Here is a 22,057-nt window from a genome sequence, read left to right as displayed (position 1 = left end):
CTATAATGTGACTGTGTTAGATGTCCTTGTTCTGATTCTTCAGGCTCTGCACAGAGCCTAAGGTCAGGAAAGTGGTTATCGGTGCTGAGGTGAGTCTGCCCTACTCCAATCCCTGCATCCTTTCAGGCTCAGTCAACCCGCTCCTTCTATTTGGGCTCAGACCGCTCCCTCCTGCACTCCTTCCGGGTATCGTTCTTCGTCTAAGAGGCTGTTTCCCTTCCAGCTTATCAAATGTTTCCAGAGGGGCCCACGCTTGGTCGAGAAGAGGCCAACTCACTCAGCACCTTTGCACACCGTCGCCGGTGTCCTCGCAGTCGCTCCTCTAGGCTGCCCGGTCCACAGACCCGGCTCTGCCTACTCACTGCGCCAGGTTTGTGTAGGCCTTTGGGCGGTGCGGGTAGGCGAGTCAGTGTTTTCTACACTTAAGCAAACTCTCACTCCTTTAGGTTGTGCCGCTCACCCCCTTCAGACCCTCCACATGTTCCTTCAGCAATCAGTGAGCAGGTGAACCCAGTCGGCTTTGTTTCTTTCAGGCGATGCCTCACTCCGCCACGGTCCCTTGGCACATCAGGCCCTGTGGCGCAACGATGGTCATACCGCTGTGCTTCGTCAATGGGCTGGGTGCTCATTTTAAGACCGCTGTCGTCCTTCCACTGATGTCCAAGCTCCCCAGCCGCGAGTTTGGTGGCACCAGGGGCTTCAGCGCTGTAGCAGGATCTTTGTTTTACTACTGGGTCCGGGAGTGCCTCGGGTATGCTGCCACCATTTTCGGCTGCTAACCATGCCCTGTGGAGAAGGGAGAGATGATCCTCTGTCAGCCTATCATAAGAGGGTGGCATGGGGGAGGAATGGTCATGAAGGGGAGAGAGTAGCCCTTCAGACGATCTGCAAAACCCACCTGTCCGATTTTATGAACTGCCAGTGGGGCAGGTGATGACGGATCCTGTAACCAACTGGATGCCCATGAGGGTATGTGGGTTGATTAGGAGGGTTTTGAGGCTGCGCTGCCGGGGTGGTGGTGGATTGACTCGACCGCTGGCTGCCTGACCTAAGAGGTCTGTGGGTACTGCACCCATGGCTGTGGAATTGAAGAGCACTGTGGCTGGGAGGGAACTGGGGTGGCTGGAAGCCCCTTTTGAAGCCACAAAAGGAGCGAAGGGCAGATTGTGGGTGATGTGAGGCCACAGAAAGGCCCAAGGACTTAGCTGTAGCCAGACTGTCAGAGCCAGTGCCAAATCCACCTTGTTTCCGAAGAGAAAGAAGCCTTCAAAAGGCATGTCCAATTAGGGATGACTGGACATCACCTGGAAAGCCAGTAGTCCTCAACTAGGCGTGGCACCTCAAGGCCACTGTTGATAAAACCGCTCTGCCCAGAGAGTTAGTTGTGTCAAGTCCAGAATGGATGGTGAACTTCTCTGCATCCCTCCCATCAGCAACAGCTTGAGAGAGAATGGTCTGGGCCTCCTCTGGGGCCGTTGGCAGCACCTGTGCAACCGTGTCTCACAGAGTGTGGGAACAGCGGCCCAAAAGGCATGCAGGCTTCACCAGCCACAATACCAGGCTGGCTAAAGAAAACATCTTCGTCATTATATGGCAGTAGGGGTCCTGAGGGGGAAACTCCTGGTGGCAGCATCTCCATCAAGACAATAGCCTTGACGGCCACCAAAGGCAACTGAAGGTCAAGGACCTCAGCTGCCCTTTGTACCACCACCACTGCAAATGAAGCCCCCTCCCCTGTAGCCACAGTAGGGGGAGAAAGCATACCAGTATCTGGAGAAGTATTAAGTCCACTGGCTTCACCCAGTTCCTCACAACAGTCCATATTGGGACTTTCATAGGGCTGGTATTCTTCAGGCCCAGTGACCCTTCCCATTCTTTCCCAAATCCTAGCCCATTCGAATAGGTCTCAGGTTCCGACCTGGAAGGCACAGCTTCAGATGGCGTCAGAAATGGCACCGATTGAGGCCTTCTGCTCTATATTGGCGTCAGGGATTTGAATGAGGGCAACGCCAGGAAAGTCCGCATCGGGACCAGTTCCATGGAAGGTCGAGATAGTATGACCTGTGCCAGTCTGGATCCAGGAAAGGATCCTCGGGGCCCAACTGGAGTCTGAGCTGCCAGCGCAGAACCAGAAGGGGCCACTGACGACTCAGGGCCCAAAGGCGCACTGGAGTTGTCAGTCTGCCCAATATGAGGTGCATGGCCTCACAGAATTCATTCAGCTGGGTGTGGGTCACTCCGGCTCTCAGAAATTAAGGGAGTCATGGTGTCGGCTCCACCGCAGATCCAGGACTTGAATGCGGACGCTCCTGTGTATCATCAGCTGATGGATGCGGACAAGTCAAAGACCTCTTTGAAGACTTCTTATGGTGGGACTTACCCAGGTGCCCCGACGACTTGGAGTGCATCGATGAGCTCGGAGTCTGTGACAGTTACCTAGAATTTCCTCTCCACAGGGATCTCAAATGCTTTGGCGTTGCACGCTGAGCTGCCAGGAGCTTGAGGGATCGCTCCCTCAAGGCCTTTGGGTTAACGGCACAGTAGTTAGAGCACAACTTCAGGTCGTGGTTGTACTCAAAGCATCACAGGCTTACAAGATACGGGTCAGTCACTGACATAGGTCGGTGACACGCGCGGCAAGGCTTGAAGCCAGCCTTCTCGGATGACTTCCCTGGCACACCAGGAAGTAATCCTCAAAAAGGAGGTAGCAAAAAGTCAAAAAAGTTCAGTCAATAAAGAAACTGATGGGGTAAGGGTCAGCACTGGCTGGTGCGGAAAGAAAATAAATTACATCAGCGTGCCTGGATGCCTATATAGGTGCAACAGATGTAATTTCCAGCACAGACGATGCAAAAGCACGCAAAGCTGAATGACGCCACCTACTGGCAAGCAGGGGTACTGCTCACAAAGGAATCTTCCAGATCCAGTCTGATGCCTGGGGAAAACCTAAGTTAAGGAATCTGCAGATAGAAGTCTATCAGATACTCACATCTTCACTGCATCACAATTGGCCATGCCACCCTGATGCACACTAGTGCTGATAATCTGCCATCTATTCCAATTCATTTTTCATTTCAAAGTAAGTATAAGGCATATTTTTACTCCTTTGCTTTCGCAATCTGATCTCCTTCAACATTGCTCCCCAATATTTTGCAACACAAGGAGCATGGCACTGGATGATGATTACCCTATCACTCTGTGCCTAGCTGATATTTAGAACTCACAGATTATTGGATATACTCTCAGGGATACTTAACATTATCAATGTGAACCACTATCTCCTTTCAAAAATTGTATTTGTACCCTGCATAACACGATTGCAACTGACTATTGCATACCTACTGAAGGCACCCACATTGCCTAGGATAATGCATAAATTACAGAATAAACTAAATAAGTAAACCTAACAGTATTTATAAGCATGTCGTGAGTATTAATCAATTTGGTTTACCTTGGACAATGTGCCGAAATCAGCAAAACCGCTTCCAAATGATTCATTCCCGAAGAAAGATGCAAATGGGTCATCGGCTGCTGCAAGAGCCAAACAATAATTGGAAATACAGGGAAATCAGTTCCGAAAAGAAAAACCATACAGAAGCAGCTGGTGAAAGTACATTTTGCGGTATGAATTAAATATGCTAGATCTAAACAAAATACTTGTATACTGTGGTTCTCCAGTACTGGCATCTTTCATAGAGCCACATGCTGGAACCATCCCAGTCAGTGAGGTGGGAGTGTCATAGTATTCTAATGAAAAGCAGCACAAAGCTATACTTAGGCTTGCGTAAATGGGAGAGGCCACATTGGTAGCCTATCCACATCATTATAAAAGAACATAAAATAACCAAACTTCAGCCATTCAGAACAGAGCACAGCCCACACCTCTTCCCTCAAGGGCAACCAAACTTCAGATTTCTTACTCAGGAGTGTATGATAAAATATATGCATGCACGTACAAGTGAGCACATATCAGGAAGCAGAGTGGCCGCACCTATGAAAGATGCCTATACTGGAGAACCACAGTATACAAGAAAGTAACTGTTTTCCTCCAGTACTGGATTTTTTTTAAACATTTTTTTTTTATAGATTCACATCCTGGAATCAGAATAGTAAGCAGTAATCATTTACAACTATACATGCAAGTATCTCAACACCACAGCAAAGCACATCAGGCAATATTAACAGTGGAAGGAGATTGTCAGGCGAAACATGTTCATTCAACACAGGAAAATTCATCTTAGAGGAAGAGATGTCAAAAGAGAGCTTATTCCATTGTAGCATCATTAGAAATTGTCAAATCCCGACAATAATGGAGAGTAAAAGTATGGATGCTTTTCCTGGAGCAGTTCTACAACTCTACAACATCCAGAAACCGACAAGGGCTGTAAACGTTGCCATCAATCTTAAGTGAGCCTTCACTGTACTTTGTAAGGGGTGGTCGGCTTTTGAGTGGTCGAAGGCTATGGTCACTGAAATCCATCTTCCTACTTGCTTGGTAATATCATTTCCCTTTCTCAAGGATCATATGCTATTAAAAATGTATATGATTCTCTTAGGTTTTGGTCATATAAAGCCCAAGAAAGTGACATACATCCAGGGTATGAACAGATCTTTCTGCTGCATTTCTAGAGTCTTTGAAAAAAGTTCGAAGAACTACTGGTTCATTGAAGTGAAATTCTGAAGGTACTTTGGGATGAACTGAGGATTTGTTCAAAGGATGCATCTCTAATTTACAAATATGGTTCCTGTCATCTCTAATTTACAAGTAAAATCTTACTTACCAGTAGACATCGGTTTGTGGCATGTAGTGCTGTAGACTTATATGCTATGCATAAGCTCACCATATAGTGCTACAACTTATTTTTCTTGTCACAGGATCGAGTGACTCTTCCTCTCGGCAATACTGCGAATGGGCATCGAGTCCTTTGTTTGTTAGATTGTTTCTCCACAGGCAGGAGACTGAAGTAGTGTAGAGAGGTAAGATGTCCATGCAATGTACTTTCATATGTACAATATTTACATGCAAGAAAATTGCAACGGCCACATCCCTCCGGGGAGGTGGGAGGGCCCATGTGAATCTACAGCACTACATGCCATTAACAGATGTCTACTAGTAAGTAACATTTTCATTTCAATGGCATGTGTGGCTATAGATACACATGCTATGCATAGACTGTAAAGTAGTTCCTAGATAAAGCGGTGGCTAGTGTGTGGGAGTTGCAATTGTCTGAAAGAGTGTTCGTAGTATTGTTTGCCCAACAGTTGCTTGTTGGTGTTGAAGTACATCTGTACAATAATGTTCTTGTAAAGGTATGTGGTGTAGACCATGTAGCTGCTTAATAAACATCTGCTATAGGTATGTTACCTACAAATGCCATTGATGAAACTTTTTTCTAGTGGAATGTGCCTAGGTGTTACAGGTAAATGTTGTTTAGCATAGCAAGTTTGAATACACTTGACTATCCATCTAGCTATACTTGCTTTTGAAATAGGTTTTCCCTTGTGGGGCATGGAAAAGGCCACAAAAATGTGTTTAGTTTTTCTAAACTCTTTGGTTCTGTCTATATAGTACTTAAGAGCTCTTTTAATATCAAGTGTGTGTGTGTAGAGCCCTTTCTGCCACAGAATCACGTTGGGGAAAGAAAACTGGTAATCCTATTCACTGATTGATATCAAATTGTGACAATGTTTGGAAAGAATTTTGGATTAGTTTGTAGTACTACTTTTTTCCCTGTGAATTTGGAAGAAAGGCTCTTCCAAGGTTAGATCCTGGAGCTCACTCACATGGCTAAGGGAAGTGATAGCTAATTAAAAAGCTACTTTCCTTGATAGAAATTGTAGGGAACACACATGTAGTGGTTCAAAAGGCAGACCCATAAGTCTTGTTAGAACAATGTTAAGATTCCAGGATGGTGATGAAGGGACCCTTGGTGGAATTACTGCTAAGTCGTTAAATAAATGCTGTAATAACTGGAACTCTCAACAAACAAGTATGCTGTATGTTTTGAAGATATTCACCTATGGCTGCTAAATGAAGACGAATGGATGTGTAAACAAGATTAGCCTTTTGTAAATGCAGCACATAACAGAAATTCTCTTGAACGTTTGGTATAAGAGGGTCAATTATTTTTCATTGGCAATAACATATAAAACGTTTCCACTTTGCCGCGTAACATTGTCTAGTTGTGGGTTTACACGCTTAACTGCCTGGATCATGCTAACTAGGCCCCAGCACCAGTGTTCTTTTCCTACACTGTATCATTGTATCCACAATTAGCACACCCCTGGCACACAGCTAAGTCCCTTGTAAAAGGTACCAGTGGGTGTTGTGACCAGGGAGGGTCCCTAAGGGCTGCAGCATGTATTGTGCCACCCTAAGGGACCCCGCACCGAGCACATGCACACTGCCATTGCAGATTATGTGTGCTGGTGGGGAGAAAAAGGCAAAGTCAACATGGTACCGCCTACCAGGGTGCCATGCCCACAACCCACTGCCTGTGGCGCAGGTAAGTCACCCCTCTAGCAGGCCTTGCAGCCCAAAGGCAATGTGCACTATACCACAGGAGAGGACTTAGCTGCATGAGCAATATGCTCCTACAGTGTGTAAGTCCATTCTTAGTCATTGTAAGTACAGTGTGAGCCATATTAAGTAAATGGGCTGGGAGTTTGTCATTACGAACTCTACAGCTCCATGATGGCTTCACTGAAGGCTGGGAAGTTTGGTATCAAACTTCTCAAAACAATAAACCTATACTGATGCCAGTATTTGCTTTATTGTAAAAAGCACACAGAGGGCATCTTAGAGATTCCCCTTGTATTTTAACCAACCCTCTAGTGTAGGGCTGACTGCTCTGGGCCAGAGTGCCACTAGCAAAGAAGTTTCTGACCCCACAGGATGACAGCCTTTGTGCTCGCTGAGGCCAGAAACAAAGCCTGCTCTGGGTGGAGGTGCTTCACACCTCCTTTCCTGCATAAACTGCAACACTTGGCGGTGAGCCTCAAAGGCTCAGGCCTTCAGTTATAATTCTTGAGGGCACTCCAGCTAGTGGAGATGCCAACCCCCCCAGGACAAAGTCCGCTACTGGCCACTGACCCACTATAACCCCAGTAAATCTGGGATTTAAGGGCTCCCCTGATCCTAGCTTGTGAGATTCCTGGCAACCTCAAGAAGAAAAGAGGGACTGCCAAGCGGATCCCGGCAGAGAAGACTCCAGACACCAACTGACGTGATCCCATCCCTAACGGACTGACTGCAACTTCTGAATCCCTGCTCCAAAAAGTCTACACATACTGCAATACCAGCAACCTTTCCAAACCTCTAGAGGACTGCCTGCCCACCAGAGGACCAAGAACTCCAGAGGACAGCAGCCCTGTCCACAAGAAGCTCCAAGAAGGACTCCAGAACCGCCCCGGATCCGGAGTCCTGCCCACTCTGCACCAGACACCCACAGCCTGAGTCCAGGTGGCCCACTGGTCCAGAACAGGTCCCCAGGTGATTCTGACCTTGTGTCCACCCTGGTTTGACCCCCTCCTGGCCAACACAACACCTGCAGCCTAAACCCAGAGGATCAACTGACTGCGAGAGAACCGGATTAAGATTTCAGACACCTTGAGTTATCCGATCACTGGTCCAGCAATGTTCAGCAGGCAGCCCTCTTCCTTGTCCAGCCTGTGGTTTTCCGGAACCCACCACCTGTGCCCATCATGCAGCATCTTTATGATCCCCCAGGGTCCTCCTACTAAAAAGCATTGGGAGCCCATCACTGTGTTTGCACCCTGCACTCAGCCCCCTCTGTGCCGCTGAGGGTGTGTGTTTGTTGCTGACCTGTGGCCCCCCGCTCCTCTCACCCCTGTGCTCACCTAAACCCCACAGGTCTGCCCTCCAAAGTTACGGGTACTTACCTGCCAGCAGATCTGTTTCCGAGGGCTCCCAGTCTCCAAAGGATCCCATTATAAATCTATCTTCAACTTTAACCTCTGCACCCGGCCGGCCCCGTGTTGCTGGAGGTGTAAGTTTGAGGTTATCCTGAACTCCGACCAGTGGACATCCTAACCCCCTAAGACTGGAACTATAAGTTAAGTACTTACCTCAAAACTGCACTAACAGTCCCCCACCTTTCCCCCCCGACTGTGCTGAAATTTGCACTATGTCAACGTTTAAAAGTGAAAAGTGTTACTTGCCTGTAAACCGTTTTATTTGCGAAACCTAAACAAAGTGTCTTTGATACATATACTTGCTACTTACTTGCAAATGTACTAACCTGCAGCAGGAGCCTTGTGGTTCTAGAAATAAAGTAACAAAATATATGTTTCCAATATAAATACATTGGCCTGGAGATAGTCATTGAGTATGTGCTTCATTTCTTGACAATGTGTGTACAACAAATGCTTTGCACTACCCTCTTATTAGCCTAACTGCTTGACATTACTACCACAAACGAGACCATTAGTATTATTCACTTTAGCCTCTGTTAAGCCTCTGGGGAACCCCTGGACTTCGTGCACACTAGATCTCATTTTGATATAGTATATACAGAGCCAGCTTCCAACAAGATGTAAATACCCAAATTTGATAACTTCAGGAGCCGTATCGCTAGGTTGAGCAACTTGAGGTCTGGGTGTCTTTTCTGCCCATGATTCTGTGTTAGAAACCTGTCGGGGGAGCCTCTGGTGTGGCACTACTAAGAGATTTAACAGTGTAGGGAGCCATGATTGATGAGCCCATGTAGGAGCTACCAGGATCATGGTGAGGGAAGATTGTCTGATTTTCCAAACTAGAAAAGGAATGAGTGGGAGAAGGTGAAAAGTGTAAGCAAATACCCCTCACCAAACCATCCACAGAGCATTGCCTTTGGACTCAGGGTGAGGGTACCTGGATGCAAAGTTTTGGCTTTTTGTGTTTTGAGGTGTGGCAAATAGGTCTATTTGAGGTGTTCCCCACTTTAGGAAGTACTACTGAAGGACTTGAGGGTGGAGTTCCCATTCGTGGACTTGTTGCTGCATCCTGCTGAAAAGCTCTGCACACTGATTGTCTGTACCTGTGAGATATTGTACCACTATGTGAACGTGGTTATGAATTGACCATTTCATATTGTTTGTGCAAGATGGGATAGTTGAAAAGATAGTGTGTCCCCCTGTTTTTGAAGGTAGTACACAACAGTCATGTTGTCTATACGCACTAGCACCACTTTGCGTTGCAAGTGTGGACGAAACGCCTTCATTGCTAGGAAGACTGCCTGCAGTTCTGGTGATTGATGTGTAAGGACTGTTGAGTGGTGTTCCATAAGCTTTGGACTGTGAGGTTGTGGAGATCAGCTCCCCAACCGGTCTGTAGTGAGAGTGATCTGGGGCACAGGGTCCAAAAAGGTCCACCTTCCGTAAGGTTGGTGGAGTTCCACCATTGCAGAGAGAAGCGAGTCTGGCAGTCCAACAACACTAGATCTTCCAGTTTAACGAGATAGGCACTGCTGCAGAGGACGTATGTGAAGTCTGTCATGAGGTACGATTGCAATGCTGGATGCCATCATCCCTGCAAGGTAAATAAAAGTCCTCACAGTGTATGAATGGTTTTGTGTTAACAAAGCAATCAATCTTTGAAAGGCTTGAACATGAGCTGAGCTGGGAAACGCTAGCACTAATTGTATATTGACAACCGCTTCTGGATAAGGTTGTATCTGAAGGGGTTGAAGGTTGATTCTGAGGTAACTGTTTGTGAATCATAGTGTGTGTGGGATATTGATTGTGAGTCGAGTGTGAAGTTGACATTGTTAGAAGGTATGGGTTTTGATAAGCCAATCATCCAAGTAAGTGAAGACATGAATGTGCTTTCTTTTGAGGTGTGCAGTAGTTACAGCAAGACATTTCGTGAACACTCTGGGAGCGGTTGTTACCCCAAAAGGTAAGATTTGAATTAGTAATGTTTTCTTGCAACCACGAATCTGAGGTGGCTGCGGGGTGCTGGAAGGATAGGAATTTGAAACTAGGGATATTTTAGATCTAAGGCTGTCAATAAAGTCACCTTGTTCAAGAAAAGAAAAAGATCTTGAAGAGTGACCATGTGGAAGTGTTCTGACAAGATGTAATGGTTTAAGCGTCTGAGATTTAGGACTGGCCGGATACACCAGTCTTTTTTGGGTATTAGAAAATATAAGGAGCATACTCCCGTTCCCTGATGTGTTAATAGAACTGGCTCTATGGCTCCTTTGAAAAGAAGGGACTGTACTTCCTCTTCGGAAAGAGTGAGATTTGCTTGGGAAAACCTGCAAGTACGAGGGGGTATGTTTGGTGAAGTGGAGATGAGCTCAAAATAATAACTATTTTGGATAATTGAAAGAACCCATTTGTTGGTGGTAATCTGAGACCACTGTGGGTAAACATTTTGAAGTCTGCCACTTACAGGAGTGGGGTGTGGTGGTGTTAGGTGGAGGCAGTTGTTGTTTGGTAGTGGATGAGGAACTTTTAGAAGTAGATGGTTTTCCTTTGGCTTTGCTATTGTTTCCTTTATAAGAACCTCTATAATGGCCTCTGGAATATGATTGAGAGCATGCCTTTGTGTGGAGGACTGGTCTGAAAAGGATGACTGAAATCCTCTTGTGAACCCGGGTGATGAAAACTACCTCTGTGTGTACCGGCTTGGAGTGCCCCCATAGCTTTGGCAGTCTGATTATCTTTGTTGAGCCTTTCAAGTGTGGTGTCAACTTGTGGGTCAAAGAGGTGCTCTTTATCGAAGGGCATGTTAAAAACTGCCTGTTGTACTTCAGCTTAAAGCCTGAACACCTGAGCCTGGCATGTCTCCTTTTAATGACACTGTGTGCTGCTGCAGCATCCAGCACACAAACAAAATTATTAGTGATAGTTTCCCCTACAGTCACAATTTCAGAACCCCTCTTACAATGCTCCTCAATGAGCTCTTCCATGGCATCCCAATGCACCCTGTCAATGCTGGTGCGTTAGCAATACAACAGCGATTGGCAGCTTGAGCTGCAACCCTTTTACCTGCCATGTCTAGATTTTTACTTTCCTTCACAGGAGAGGGGTCGCTCCTGTAGATTGACTATTGGTCCTTTTGGAAGCAGTTGATGCAACCAGGGAGTCTGGAGGAATATGAGCTTTTATGAATAAATTATCTGTAGGTGCAGCTTTATATATTTTATCTACTCTAAAAGTAATAATGCGTGCTCTCACTGGCTCTTTAAAGATTTAATCTGCATGCCGGCGCATGCCTGGGAGCATGGGAAGAAACTGACTTTATGTGTTGTGCCAAGGGAATCAAATGGAAAGTCTTCCTCAGAAGGATCGGTATACATGTGTGTGTTATGAAATGCTGCTGCCCTAGCTATGACTTGTTGATATGAGGTGGAATCATCAGGTGGCGATGGTCTAGCTGGGTAGGGATCCAGATCATTGGGTTTTATAGGATCTGGATCATGTGTCCGATGTGTCTGGGTCATCCAATGTGTCTCCTAAGTCGTGAGCCCCACTTGGAGGTGAATTTGGTGGTGTAAACCCTAAAGGAGAGGGAGATGTTGGTGAAGGAGAAAGAGCTGGAGAAGGAGGTGGAGAGGACTGAGGAGAAGGCTGTGGAAGAGGTGGAACTTTGTCCTTGATGGGCTTCTTTGGAGGCGGAGAAGAATCAAGTGCCTCTTAAAAGGTAAATTTCTTCTTTAAAGGGACAGGGGGTGATGTTATAATATGCCCTGTTCCCTCCTGAATGTGAAGTTGGCGCGGGTGAGCCTCCATTACTTTCAAAATTGGCTCCACTGGTGAAGGGTGGTCGAATACTGTCCAGAATCCACTAAAGTATTTTTACAAGTTTTTGATTCTGAAGTCTTTGTCGTATGAGATAGATTCGGCACCGAAACAGAGGATGACATTTTTTCGTCAGTGCCGAAATGGCGGGTACCAAAGCACTATGTGCACTTGGTTGGGTTGGCGCAGAGGTAGAGCTAGCAGTGCCTGCGGTTGATGCCTAAGATTTTACTTTGGCTTTTTTCGGTGCCAAGCCAGAGGGCGGGGCATCCAAAGCTGTTTCTTGGCTCCAACTATGGCCAGAAGGCAGTGGTAAACCGAAGGCCATTTTTGGATATGGACTTGCTCGGAGGTGACAGGGTCTTTTTACTTGCGATCTGCACCGACTGCAAAGGTTGGCTTTCGATGTCGGACTGCACATCAGAGTCAGATTCTTCGACTGAGAAGGCCTGTTCTTGCTCCAGCTCTTATTGTGCGTGCTAGTCACCAAAGAGGTCTGGTCTGTCGTCTGGAATCCCAGATGCCATTTCCATCTGACTAGCTCTTCTGTCTCTGAGTGCTTTCTTTGACCGAAACAATCCACACGCATCGCAGGTTTGCTCGTTGTGGTCTGGGGAAAGACAAATTACACACCTGGTGGTGATCGGTGTGTGGAAATTTGAAAATGGAGTCTGTTCCATCTGGTCTACATAGCTGTATGCCATGTGGTAGGGTATAGGCCCAAAGAGGGCTGCGGATGCCCCGAAGGGCAGAGAGTACACTTCGGGCTGAGAGTTGGAACCGAAGATGATTGTAATAAAGAAAACGTGATCAAGACAATACCGACAGGGAAAGAGAGATGGAGAGAAGACCATTTTAGACTGTTTCGAGCTGAGAACTAGGAGCGAGAGGAACACACGTCCGAACCAGACGGCAGAAAGAAACAATCTAACAAAAGACTCTATGCCAATGAGCCATATTACCGAGAGGAGGAGTCACTCGATCCCGTGACTCGAAAAGCTTCTTCAAAGAAATACAAGTTACACCACTCTGAAACCAACACTAGATGGCGAGCTTATGCATACCATGTGTATCTACAGCCACACGCCATTGAACATATAGGGGGTCATTCCGACCCTGGCGGTCATGGACCGCCAGGGCCGGGGACCGCGGATGCACCGCCAACAGGCTGGCGGTGCATCCAGGCCAATTCTGACCGCGGCGGTAAAGCCGCGGTCAGAAAAGGGAAACCGGCGGTTTCCCGCCGGTTTTCCCCTGGCCCGAGGAATCCTCCATGGCGGCGCTGCAGGCAGCGCCGCCATGGGGATTCCGACCCCCTTACCGCCAGCCTGGTTCTGGCGGTTTTGACCGCCAGAACCTGGTTGGCGGTAACGGGTGTCGTGGGGCCCCCTAACAGGGCCCCACCAAGATTTTCAGTGTCTGCATAGCAGACATTGAAAATCGCGACGGGTGCAACTGCACCCGTCGCACCCTTTCCACTCCGCCGGCTCCATTCGGAGCCGGCATCCTCGTGGAAGGGGGTTTCCCGCTGGGCGGGCGGCGGCCTTCTGGCGGTCGCCCGCCCGCCCAGCGGGAAACTCAGAATTACCGCGGCGGTCTTTTGACAGCGCAGCGGTATTCTGACGGCGGTACTTTGGCGGCCAGACTCCGCCGCCCGCCAAAGTCAGAATGACCCCCATAGTTCCTTAACAGTAAAAACTTGTATTTCACAGACTCAGCCCGCTGATGTCATAGCAAGTAGAAAGCCTGTCTTCTAAGACAGATATTTTAAGTCTGTTTAATAAATAAGTTCAAAAAGTGTTTCATTAGCTGCACTAATACAGTCTTAAGTTGCCACAAGATTGGAGGCTTTGCGATGGTGGAAAAGTTCAGAAAAGACCTTTGACGAAGTCCTTAATAACTGTTTGTGTACATAAGGAAGATCTGTTATGTGTCCTTCTAAATCTGTATATTGCTGCCAGGGGTACCTTGATAGAAGAGTGTGATAACCTCAACGTACTTAATGGAGATGATAGAGAAGAATCCTCTCCAGTTGTTATGACATTGGATGCAGTTTCTGTGTAGAACATCAAACAGAACCATTTCCATTTAGATGTATAAGTTTTATTTATAGACTGTTCTGATCCTGTTAAGTATCAGTCTGCAATTTTCTGAGAGGTCAAAGTTATAGTATTCACTTGGTTTAGGAGCCAGGCTGATGGAATGTCTTTGGGTTCAGATGTAACACCTGACCTTTGTGCATAGTCAGCATGGTTGTCAGTGGCTTAAGAGGAACGTGGGAGCATTCTGAGATGTGGCTCTGTGTACCAGTATTGCCTGGGCCATGCTAGACAATGAGTCAGGACTGCTCTTGTTTCATACTGCTTTGCATTCTGGTACCATCATTAGTGAAAAGTGAAGGCACAGGCAAAGATGCTACATGAAGTGTATCTCCCTTGACCCCTTTTTCAGGGAATCTGCTCATATAAAAATGACATTTGCCTTGTTCACAGAGAACTCTACCTTCGGGGGGTCCCCAACTCAAAAAGAGGTTTTTTAAGTTGGTGATCGGCAAACTTCCATTCGTGACACTCCATCAATGATCTGCTGAGGATGGCGGCCCATTGGTTGCTGACCCCTGGAACATGATCCACCTTCAGCATGATGATGTGATTTATAATCCATTTCCAAGTCCTCAGAGCTAACCTAGAAATATCTATGATTTGGCTCCTCCCTGCTTGATGTAAAACATGGTAGTTGTGATGCCTATGTGTATTAAGACTGAGGACTCTGAGATCCTCCAGAGAAATGCTAAAGCTACATAGCTCAAGGTTCCAAGAGAGCCGATGGGTCTCCAAGACTCTTGAATGAACCACTTAGCATTTTTCTCTAAGTCCTGAAAATGAGCTCCCAAACCTTCTAAGGTGGCATCCATGGGCACTGTGTAAGCTGTGGATGGATAGAAAAAGGTTAGACCTTTTAACAAACTGTCCTCTTTTATCCACCAGGGGATTGACTCCTTCATAACCCTGAGTGCCTTGTGAGATAAGCTGTTATTATAGCCAGTGCTTAATTTGAGCCGATGGATGCCAGTGGGCAGCACCGGCAATTATTTCTGGGAACAGGCACTTATTTCACACATCAGATGTTTACTGAGTGCTAGAGAAAAAAAACGTAATAGATTGGAAAGACCAAGGAAGAGAAAGATGGCAAAATGGTTAGAAAAGGAGAAAGCAGGAACCTGCAAGAGCGAGCGAGAAAGATGCAGGGAGTGTCTGGTAGTGGATTAAAGATTACCAGCCTTGATATTCAGAGCACTAACATTTAATTGCACCGGCGGTCAGGTTCTGAGTGGAGCTTCTGGCACCGGCACTCCTGCTTTCACAAATTAAGCACTGACTGGAGATATACATTTGGTGAGGATGTGTTGGGCAGGTTTTAGATCAAATGGTAATATTAAGTATTTTCTGGTGGCTGGATTTATGAGATTGTGAAAATGTACATCCTGAAGGTTTAGGGATGCCATATAATCTCACTTGTTTAACAACTGGAGTCTTTCTTGAACAGCTACCTTTTGAAATGATTGTTGCTTTAGGAACTTGTTCAGTCTTCGATCTAATATAGGAGTCTTTTCGCCTGACTTCTTTTGAATGAGGAAAAAACTTGATTAGAAACCTATCTTTCCTTGGGGCGATGGTACCATTTCTATTGCTCTGTTTTGGAGTAGCTGTTTTATCTCCAAACGTAACTGAAGGAGGTGTTGGATTGATCGCCTTGAGGTGGATTTGCAGGTGGTATGGTGAGAAATTCTATGGTGTGTCACTTCTATACCAATTTTAAGTTCCATTGGTCTGTTTAACAGACCTTCAATTGATGTAGAAGTTGGATATTCTTCCCCCTTTTTTTAGGATGGGTAGGAATGTGGTTGTGAACAGCAGCAAAGGAACCTTATGTACGCCTAGAAGGGGTTTGCAACCATTGTTGTGTTGTTTTATTTCTCAGTCGTGCTTGTCTGGAGCAGGTAGCCTATATTGTTGACAGCGGTACTGCTGATCGTACCCATGCTGAATTCTTAAAGAAAAAAAGGCAGCCCAATAACATGGGACCAGGCCAAGACAATAAATAGAATAAACTAAATAAATAAAATAGATAATGTTGTTATTGTAACGCAGCTTTCGGCTGTTTTCACTAATGAAGAAGCCGAACGCTGCGCTGCGCTGCAATAACGCTGGTTGTACGACGGTGGGTTTTTCCAGTTGATGGTGATTGCTAATTCATTAGCCTTTGGACAGTGATCACTAATTTGTTAGCCCTTGGATACACTGAACAAATGACGGTAAATGGGTTTTTCAATTTAACTTGTCCCATAATGTCCTTAACCAGTGATTGATGCACACCACCAGAGCTGATAAGGATTAGTACTCTACATCGCTGCATTATAAATTCATGCATGTGACTACTACGATTTATGGTGACTCTAAAAATCCATTTCATCCTGATGATGACCCTCCCCTCATAAGTAATTTTATGGGGTCAAAGCATCAACAAAAATACTACCGGACCGTTTTTTAAATTGATTTGGAGTATGACACTGACAAGTGGCATTTAACTACAATTATATCCATATCAGTAACCCCCCTCCACAGTGACCTTTTTTTCTTCTTTATTATCCTAGTCCTGTGGTAGCAGTTCGTAAGGTTGATAATGGCTGATACCCTTGCTTTAAACTAGAAATGACTCAGCCCTCAAAAAGGGATGCGATCGTCCTTATTGCAAGATACCTAAAGACCATGCTGTGTCTGTACTGGTCTTCATGGACAATACCGCATTGTCTATGTGTTTACCAAATAACATATCTCCATCATAAGGCATATCTAGAATTCTTGTCTGGGCCTCTGAATAAAAGCACGATGTGTTAGCCATTCCTGGCTTCTGAGAACTATTTCTCCACCTACCTGGCAGAAACCTGTGGCGGGTATATTCATAGCTGTGTCAATTTCTCCTTCTTGGAATATGGATCTTGCTTCACTTCTTTTGTCATCTGGTAGATGTTCTAGGATGAAATATAAGTCTGACCACATTTGGCAGTCGTATCTTCCGATCATGGTCGGAGCATTCAAAGCTATGAAAGTTGTGGCTGCCATGTCTGAGAATTGTTTCCAACATTATCTGGTCTCCTTTATTCCTTACTGGGAGGTGTGCAGAAAAGAATAGATTAATTTTTGGATCTTGTTTTAGCTGACTGCCATGACTGGAGAGTCATTTTTCGGCTGGTCAATGAAAGATGCCAGGAAACTCTCCTGGGTCCTGTCTTATTTGTTGAGTGGAGGGTCGACCACTTTTTCCTGATTTGTAATTAAAAAAAAAAAAAAATTCATAAACCATTTTTATTTAATTTTGAACAAGATACAAAAGGAAAACCACAGCAGTCCCCAGCACTAATCTATCTCTCTCTCATATATATATATATATATATATATATATATATATATATATATATATATATATATATATATATATATATATATATATATATATATACACACACATACACACCTCTGCATCACAACCCCATCCTCTATAACCATTTTGAAGCAATAGGCACATTCACAAAAATCGTTTGAACCGCATGGCAGTTCATGATAGCTGGCCCAACCATTACCCCCACACACCCTGGTGTGTTCACGAGGCTTCACAGACTGGTCTCTCCGGTCGTGCACACCAATCAACCCCTCGTCTCCATTTCAAGAGGGATGATGGAGTGAAGGAGTTCAACTGGTTGCAATGTCTCTTTTCGCCACCATTAAGGCAGTCCATACAAAGATACGTTCTGATCGTGGACCATCTACACCTTCCATTATCCTCAGGAGAACCAACAATTGGGACAGCGGAACCTCCCACCCCACTATATCAGTGAGCTCCTTCAAAATCTCCATCCAGTACCGTGCAATGTGTGGACATGCCCATATCAAGTGATGGGAGTGCGTGGATAGTGCCAAGCATCTAGGGCATTTAGAGACAGGGAGGAGACCTACTCTATATAGTCTTTTGGGCAAGAGATAGGACCCATGTAAGACACAGCTGTAGCAATCGCAGCCTGAAAGACCTCGTTATCACCCTCGTGCCATCAAGGCATCTCGCCAGTCTTCTTCCTCAAGGGGGCCCCATCCATTGTTCCCATCAAGCTCTAACATGTGTCAGATCAGCTGGTATATGGTTAATCAGCGTTTTATACACTTGAGACATACCTACCCTTCCCAGTTCCCCTAGAAGCAATCTGGCCTCAAGCGGACTGCATTCTGGGAGGGAGTCTTAGTGGAATAGATGTGCATTGAGGGCATGGCGGAGTTGCAGATATTTATCAAACGGAGTGTGGGAAAGTTGATAGGTAGCCTGTAGGTCTTGAAAGAATCTCATGGTTGTACCAGCACATATGTCCCCAAGCATGACGTCCAATAAGTCCTATTTACCAAAGCCTTGCAGGGCCGCTGACCCCAGAAAGCCTTCTCTGGCAGAGGGTGTCTGTTGGGTCAGAGTGTTCATCAACTGAGTATGTCACAGAGCTGCACGCGAGGCAAGGAGTACCACTTTAGTCACTGAAGCCATAGCTGTAGGGAGCAGAGAGCCGTAAACCAGATCTAGGATCTGCGGGAAGCTGAAAGAAGCTTTGCTGTGTCCGCCCATCCCCCAGTAAATCAGTCATGGATGACCAGGAGTTGATTGGCTAAATTATACAAGTATGGATTAGCCATGCCCATACCGCAGTCATAGGTACTCCTTTGACTTTTTCGTGAATTTTTATGATTTTTATTGCCACTGCCCACCAATTATCAGTAATTGGTAATGAGTTGACCAACATTCCTGATGTTTCGTTAAAGCTGTTTAAGACACCTTTCATAGGTTTGACAGTCTAGGGAAGGTCAAATGTTTCTGATGCCCATTCGAGCAATGCATGATATCCGCCTATGGGAGAGAGTGCTGCAGAAGGAGTAGGCTGGGTAGAAAAAGGAACAACATAGTTTCCCCATGTTTCCTTTATCCATAGGAGGGTTGTCTGGGATCTCTCCTTTGTAGTCATCATCATCATCATCATCTTTGAGTACATGTCCTCATAGGTTGGTATTACTATCGGTCGTAAGTTGGACAGGCTGTCTTGGACTGATGCTCAAGGGAATAGATGGGATGTATGGCAAGGTAGAAGTTGTGCCCTCAATTTGTTCAGGCAAACACTTATAATAATCTGCTAACATTAAGTAGGTTTTTCATAAGTGCTCTTGGGACTTGCATCATTTGCTCTTTCTGGTAATGATTGTTTTCTCTTTTTTTGCATCAAATCCATATTGTTCTTGAAGAGATTCTATATCCCTTAAGTGAACAGGTGGGGAGCCCAATAAATGAGTAGATTTCTCCATATACAGATCCTATCGTCACCATCATCTTGACACTTGATGTAAAACTGAGTTGGACTATGAGCTACTCTGAATGATCCCTTGCCACCTAGCTCCTCAGAGCCCAATAAGTCAAGGTGAAAAAGGGGACAACTTGCTAGGCTATGTGTGTGCAAGTAGAATTTGTACCGCAAAGGCCATTTTTGTAATACAAGTAGCTTTAGAGAGTGCTTTCAACAAGGCTGTCATTGATGTCCTTGGCGGTAAGTGTCATCAACGGTCTGTGTCAATGGTCTAGTCATTGTTCATGATGATGATCCATCTGCCAATAATCTGGCTGTCGATGTGGCCATTGTCGACACTGTGGATGTTAACAATGTCATTGATGTATTAACAGACTGTGGCTGAGCACTTGTTTTCATCGCCAATGTAGTCGTTGACTACATATCAGTTGACTGTAATTTTATATTTGAATTTTCTTTATGTTTTACCTTCCTAGATGGTGCTGAAGGTTCTACATGAGTATTGTGGTGACTGGACTCTTTGTGTCTATGTTGCTCTGTATCTTCAGAAGTTGGGGCTTGAGGTCTTTGAAATGACACTTCAGAACCTCGATTCACCCTCTGAACATCTTTTGTGATTTTTTTTTAAGACTTCTTTTAAGTACCCTACTCCTCACCTGAAGAAGGAATGTCTTTAGCCTTTGTCTTCTGGAGCAATAGTCGAAGCCTAGCTTTCCTGTTTGAGGGTCATGGTCCAGAAAGTGGACAAACCTTGCGCACCTTGGGTTTATGGGCTAGATGAAGGCAGTAGATTTATTCCTTGTGGGGAGCTTTTGAGTATGGAGTTATCTTCCTACAGGATCCACAAGGTCTTAAAAGGTTTTGTTAGGATTGGCTGACGGTTCCTGGCAGACACAAATCTCTCAGACATGAAACAGGATCAGTTGAAGAGTGGTAAAGGTCAAACAATGGCCAACATTAGGCAAAAATGTATTTCTTGAGGAAAACAGTGAGCAGAGCTCAGACAGACTCCCTTCACAATACTGCAGTAAGAACATCTGAGGTTGGCGGCCCCATAACGGCAGAGGTGTTGGCTGTGCTCTGCTCAGCTGAAGTTTGGCTCTTTTTCTAATGATGTGAATAGGCTATCAATGTGGCCACTCCCATTTCCTTAAGCATAAGCTTGACTTTCTACTGCTTTGCATTAGAACACCGTGAGACCCCTGCCTAGACACGGGGATGATTCAAGCATGTGAATCTATGAAAGAGCCAATATTGCAGAACCTGCTTTATTTAAAAGTGAAATTTTCAGATGAATTCCAAAATGATACACAGAAATACATACTACTACATTTATATGATTACACTAGTAAATCCCTTCATGCTGCTTTACCTATCAATCTGAGTGGATTATTTCAACAGATACACCAATAGTGAAGAAACTTTTCTCAATGTGATTTTAAAGAACTGCATACTTAATTTAGTAGAGTTTGGAAATTGCATTGTTTAATACTTCTTATAAAGTATACGTGTTGGCTCGTCCTTTGAGGGGAGAGGTATATGGAGGGGAAGGGAGTGAGGGAAACAGAAAGAAAGAGTGCAAAAGAGAGAGGTAGAAGGTGAGAGACAATGCTGCCCTGCCAACCTCCGTATTTCTAAGGTTTAAATGAACCGAACCAAAAAACTGATTATCACCAAAAGTCCTAGTCATGGGTAAGTGGAGGTGAGCAATGCCGAAAGTGGTAACCCATAAAGCCAACTTGCTTCTTAACTTCAACAAACTAAAAAGAATAACTTGCATTCATGCCTACTAATTAAGTACTCCAATAACTGGTAAAAGAATATACAACACCAATATAAAATGTAACAGATTAATTTTAAGCATGGAGATAAGGTTTGGGGTACAGTATTTTAGTTGCGTGCCAGTACCTTCATGCTTAGACAGGCCCCAATAATGGTGATTCAGGAGCCTGTATTTGCCTACCTACTTGCACAGCAGTTGAAAAGCTCTTGTATAAGTGCCTAGACGCATAAATTGACAACTATACCTGCTTCGTTTGTGGCTGCAACAACAGTTCCTCCTGGTGCAAACGGGTCATTGACCGTCAACTTTTCGTTCTGTGAAATAAATAATGCAAAAGAAAATGCAGAAAGTAATAAATGCACCATGTGTGAACAAAAACTCATAAAACACATTTGTGAATCAACTATATTATCTTTAGCAGACCAAAAGTGTTGTACAACAGGTAATACTTAAATATATTTGCAATATATACATAAGTGATGAACGAAAGGCTCTCTCTTGCTATGCCGTATCTCTGTTATGTTATACTGACGTATAAGGCACATAGCTGGCCCCAGAATAGAGCTTCCCAGGGCTAGCCTACCTCATAAAGATGATTCATCATAGCCAAAATAGAAGGGCCTAAACTGAAAACAGCCAGGTCTTCACCTGCTTTCTAAAACAAAGATGGTTCTGAGTATTACATAAATGCAAAAGCAGGTTGTTCCATAAAACCAGAACCATCGTTCAAAAAGAGCTATCTCCCAACCTGATCCTACTGGTATGCCATACCAGCCAAATTAAGCTGATCCGAGGGCCCTAGTAGGTTTATTCGACTGCACCAGGGATGCAAAACAGACCGGCCCCTGCTTGTACATGATCTGACGGGCTAAGCATAAGGCTTTAAACAGAAAACATTTATCTATCGGCAGTCAATGAAGTTTACCAAGCAGCGTAGAAACAGAGCTGAAATTAGGCAGATGAAAAAGTAATCTTGCTGCTGCATTCAGAGCTATCTCCAGCCTATTTTTTTTTTACATGGCTTGTGACACCCAAATACAGAATATTGCAATAGTCGAGGCATGAGATTATTAAAGACTGAAAGATCATCTGCAGAGCCTGAGGGTGGAAAAAGCCAATAATCAATTTTAGTCTTC

General features: G+C 45.0%; 1 protein-coding gene across 1 annotated transcript in view; it reads right to left on the bottom strand.

The window, feature by feature from the left end:
- EPS15 (epidermal growth factor receptor pathway substrate 15) overlaps window positions 1–22,057 on the bottom strand; it is a 792,619-nt gene that overhangs the window by 96,036 nt on the left and 674,526 nt on the right. Inside the window, exons 21-22 of the mRNA XM_069232684.1 lie at window positions 21,166–21,235; window positions 3,452–3,531 (exon numbers count right to left, since the gene is read on the bottom strand). Of these exons, the coding sequence (XP_069088785.1) occupies window positions 3,452–3,531; window positions 21,166–21,235 (150 nt within the window). The remainder of the gene's footprint in view (window positions 1–3,451; window positions 3,532–21,165; window positions 21,236–22,057) is intronic.

This window comes from Pleurodeles waltl, chromosome 4_2, assembly GCF_031143425.1.
Source record: "Pleurodeles waltl isolate 20211129_DDA chromosome 4_2, aPleWal1.hap1.20221129, whole genome shotgun sequence".
Classification (NCBI taxonomy): domain Eukaryota; kingdom Metazoa; phylum Chordata; class Amphibia; order Caudata; family Salamandridae; genus Pleurodeles; species Pleurodeles waltl.
The sequence above is the reverse complement of the archived record's forward strand: the minus strand, read 5'-3'. Positions and strand labels throughout refer to the sequence as shown.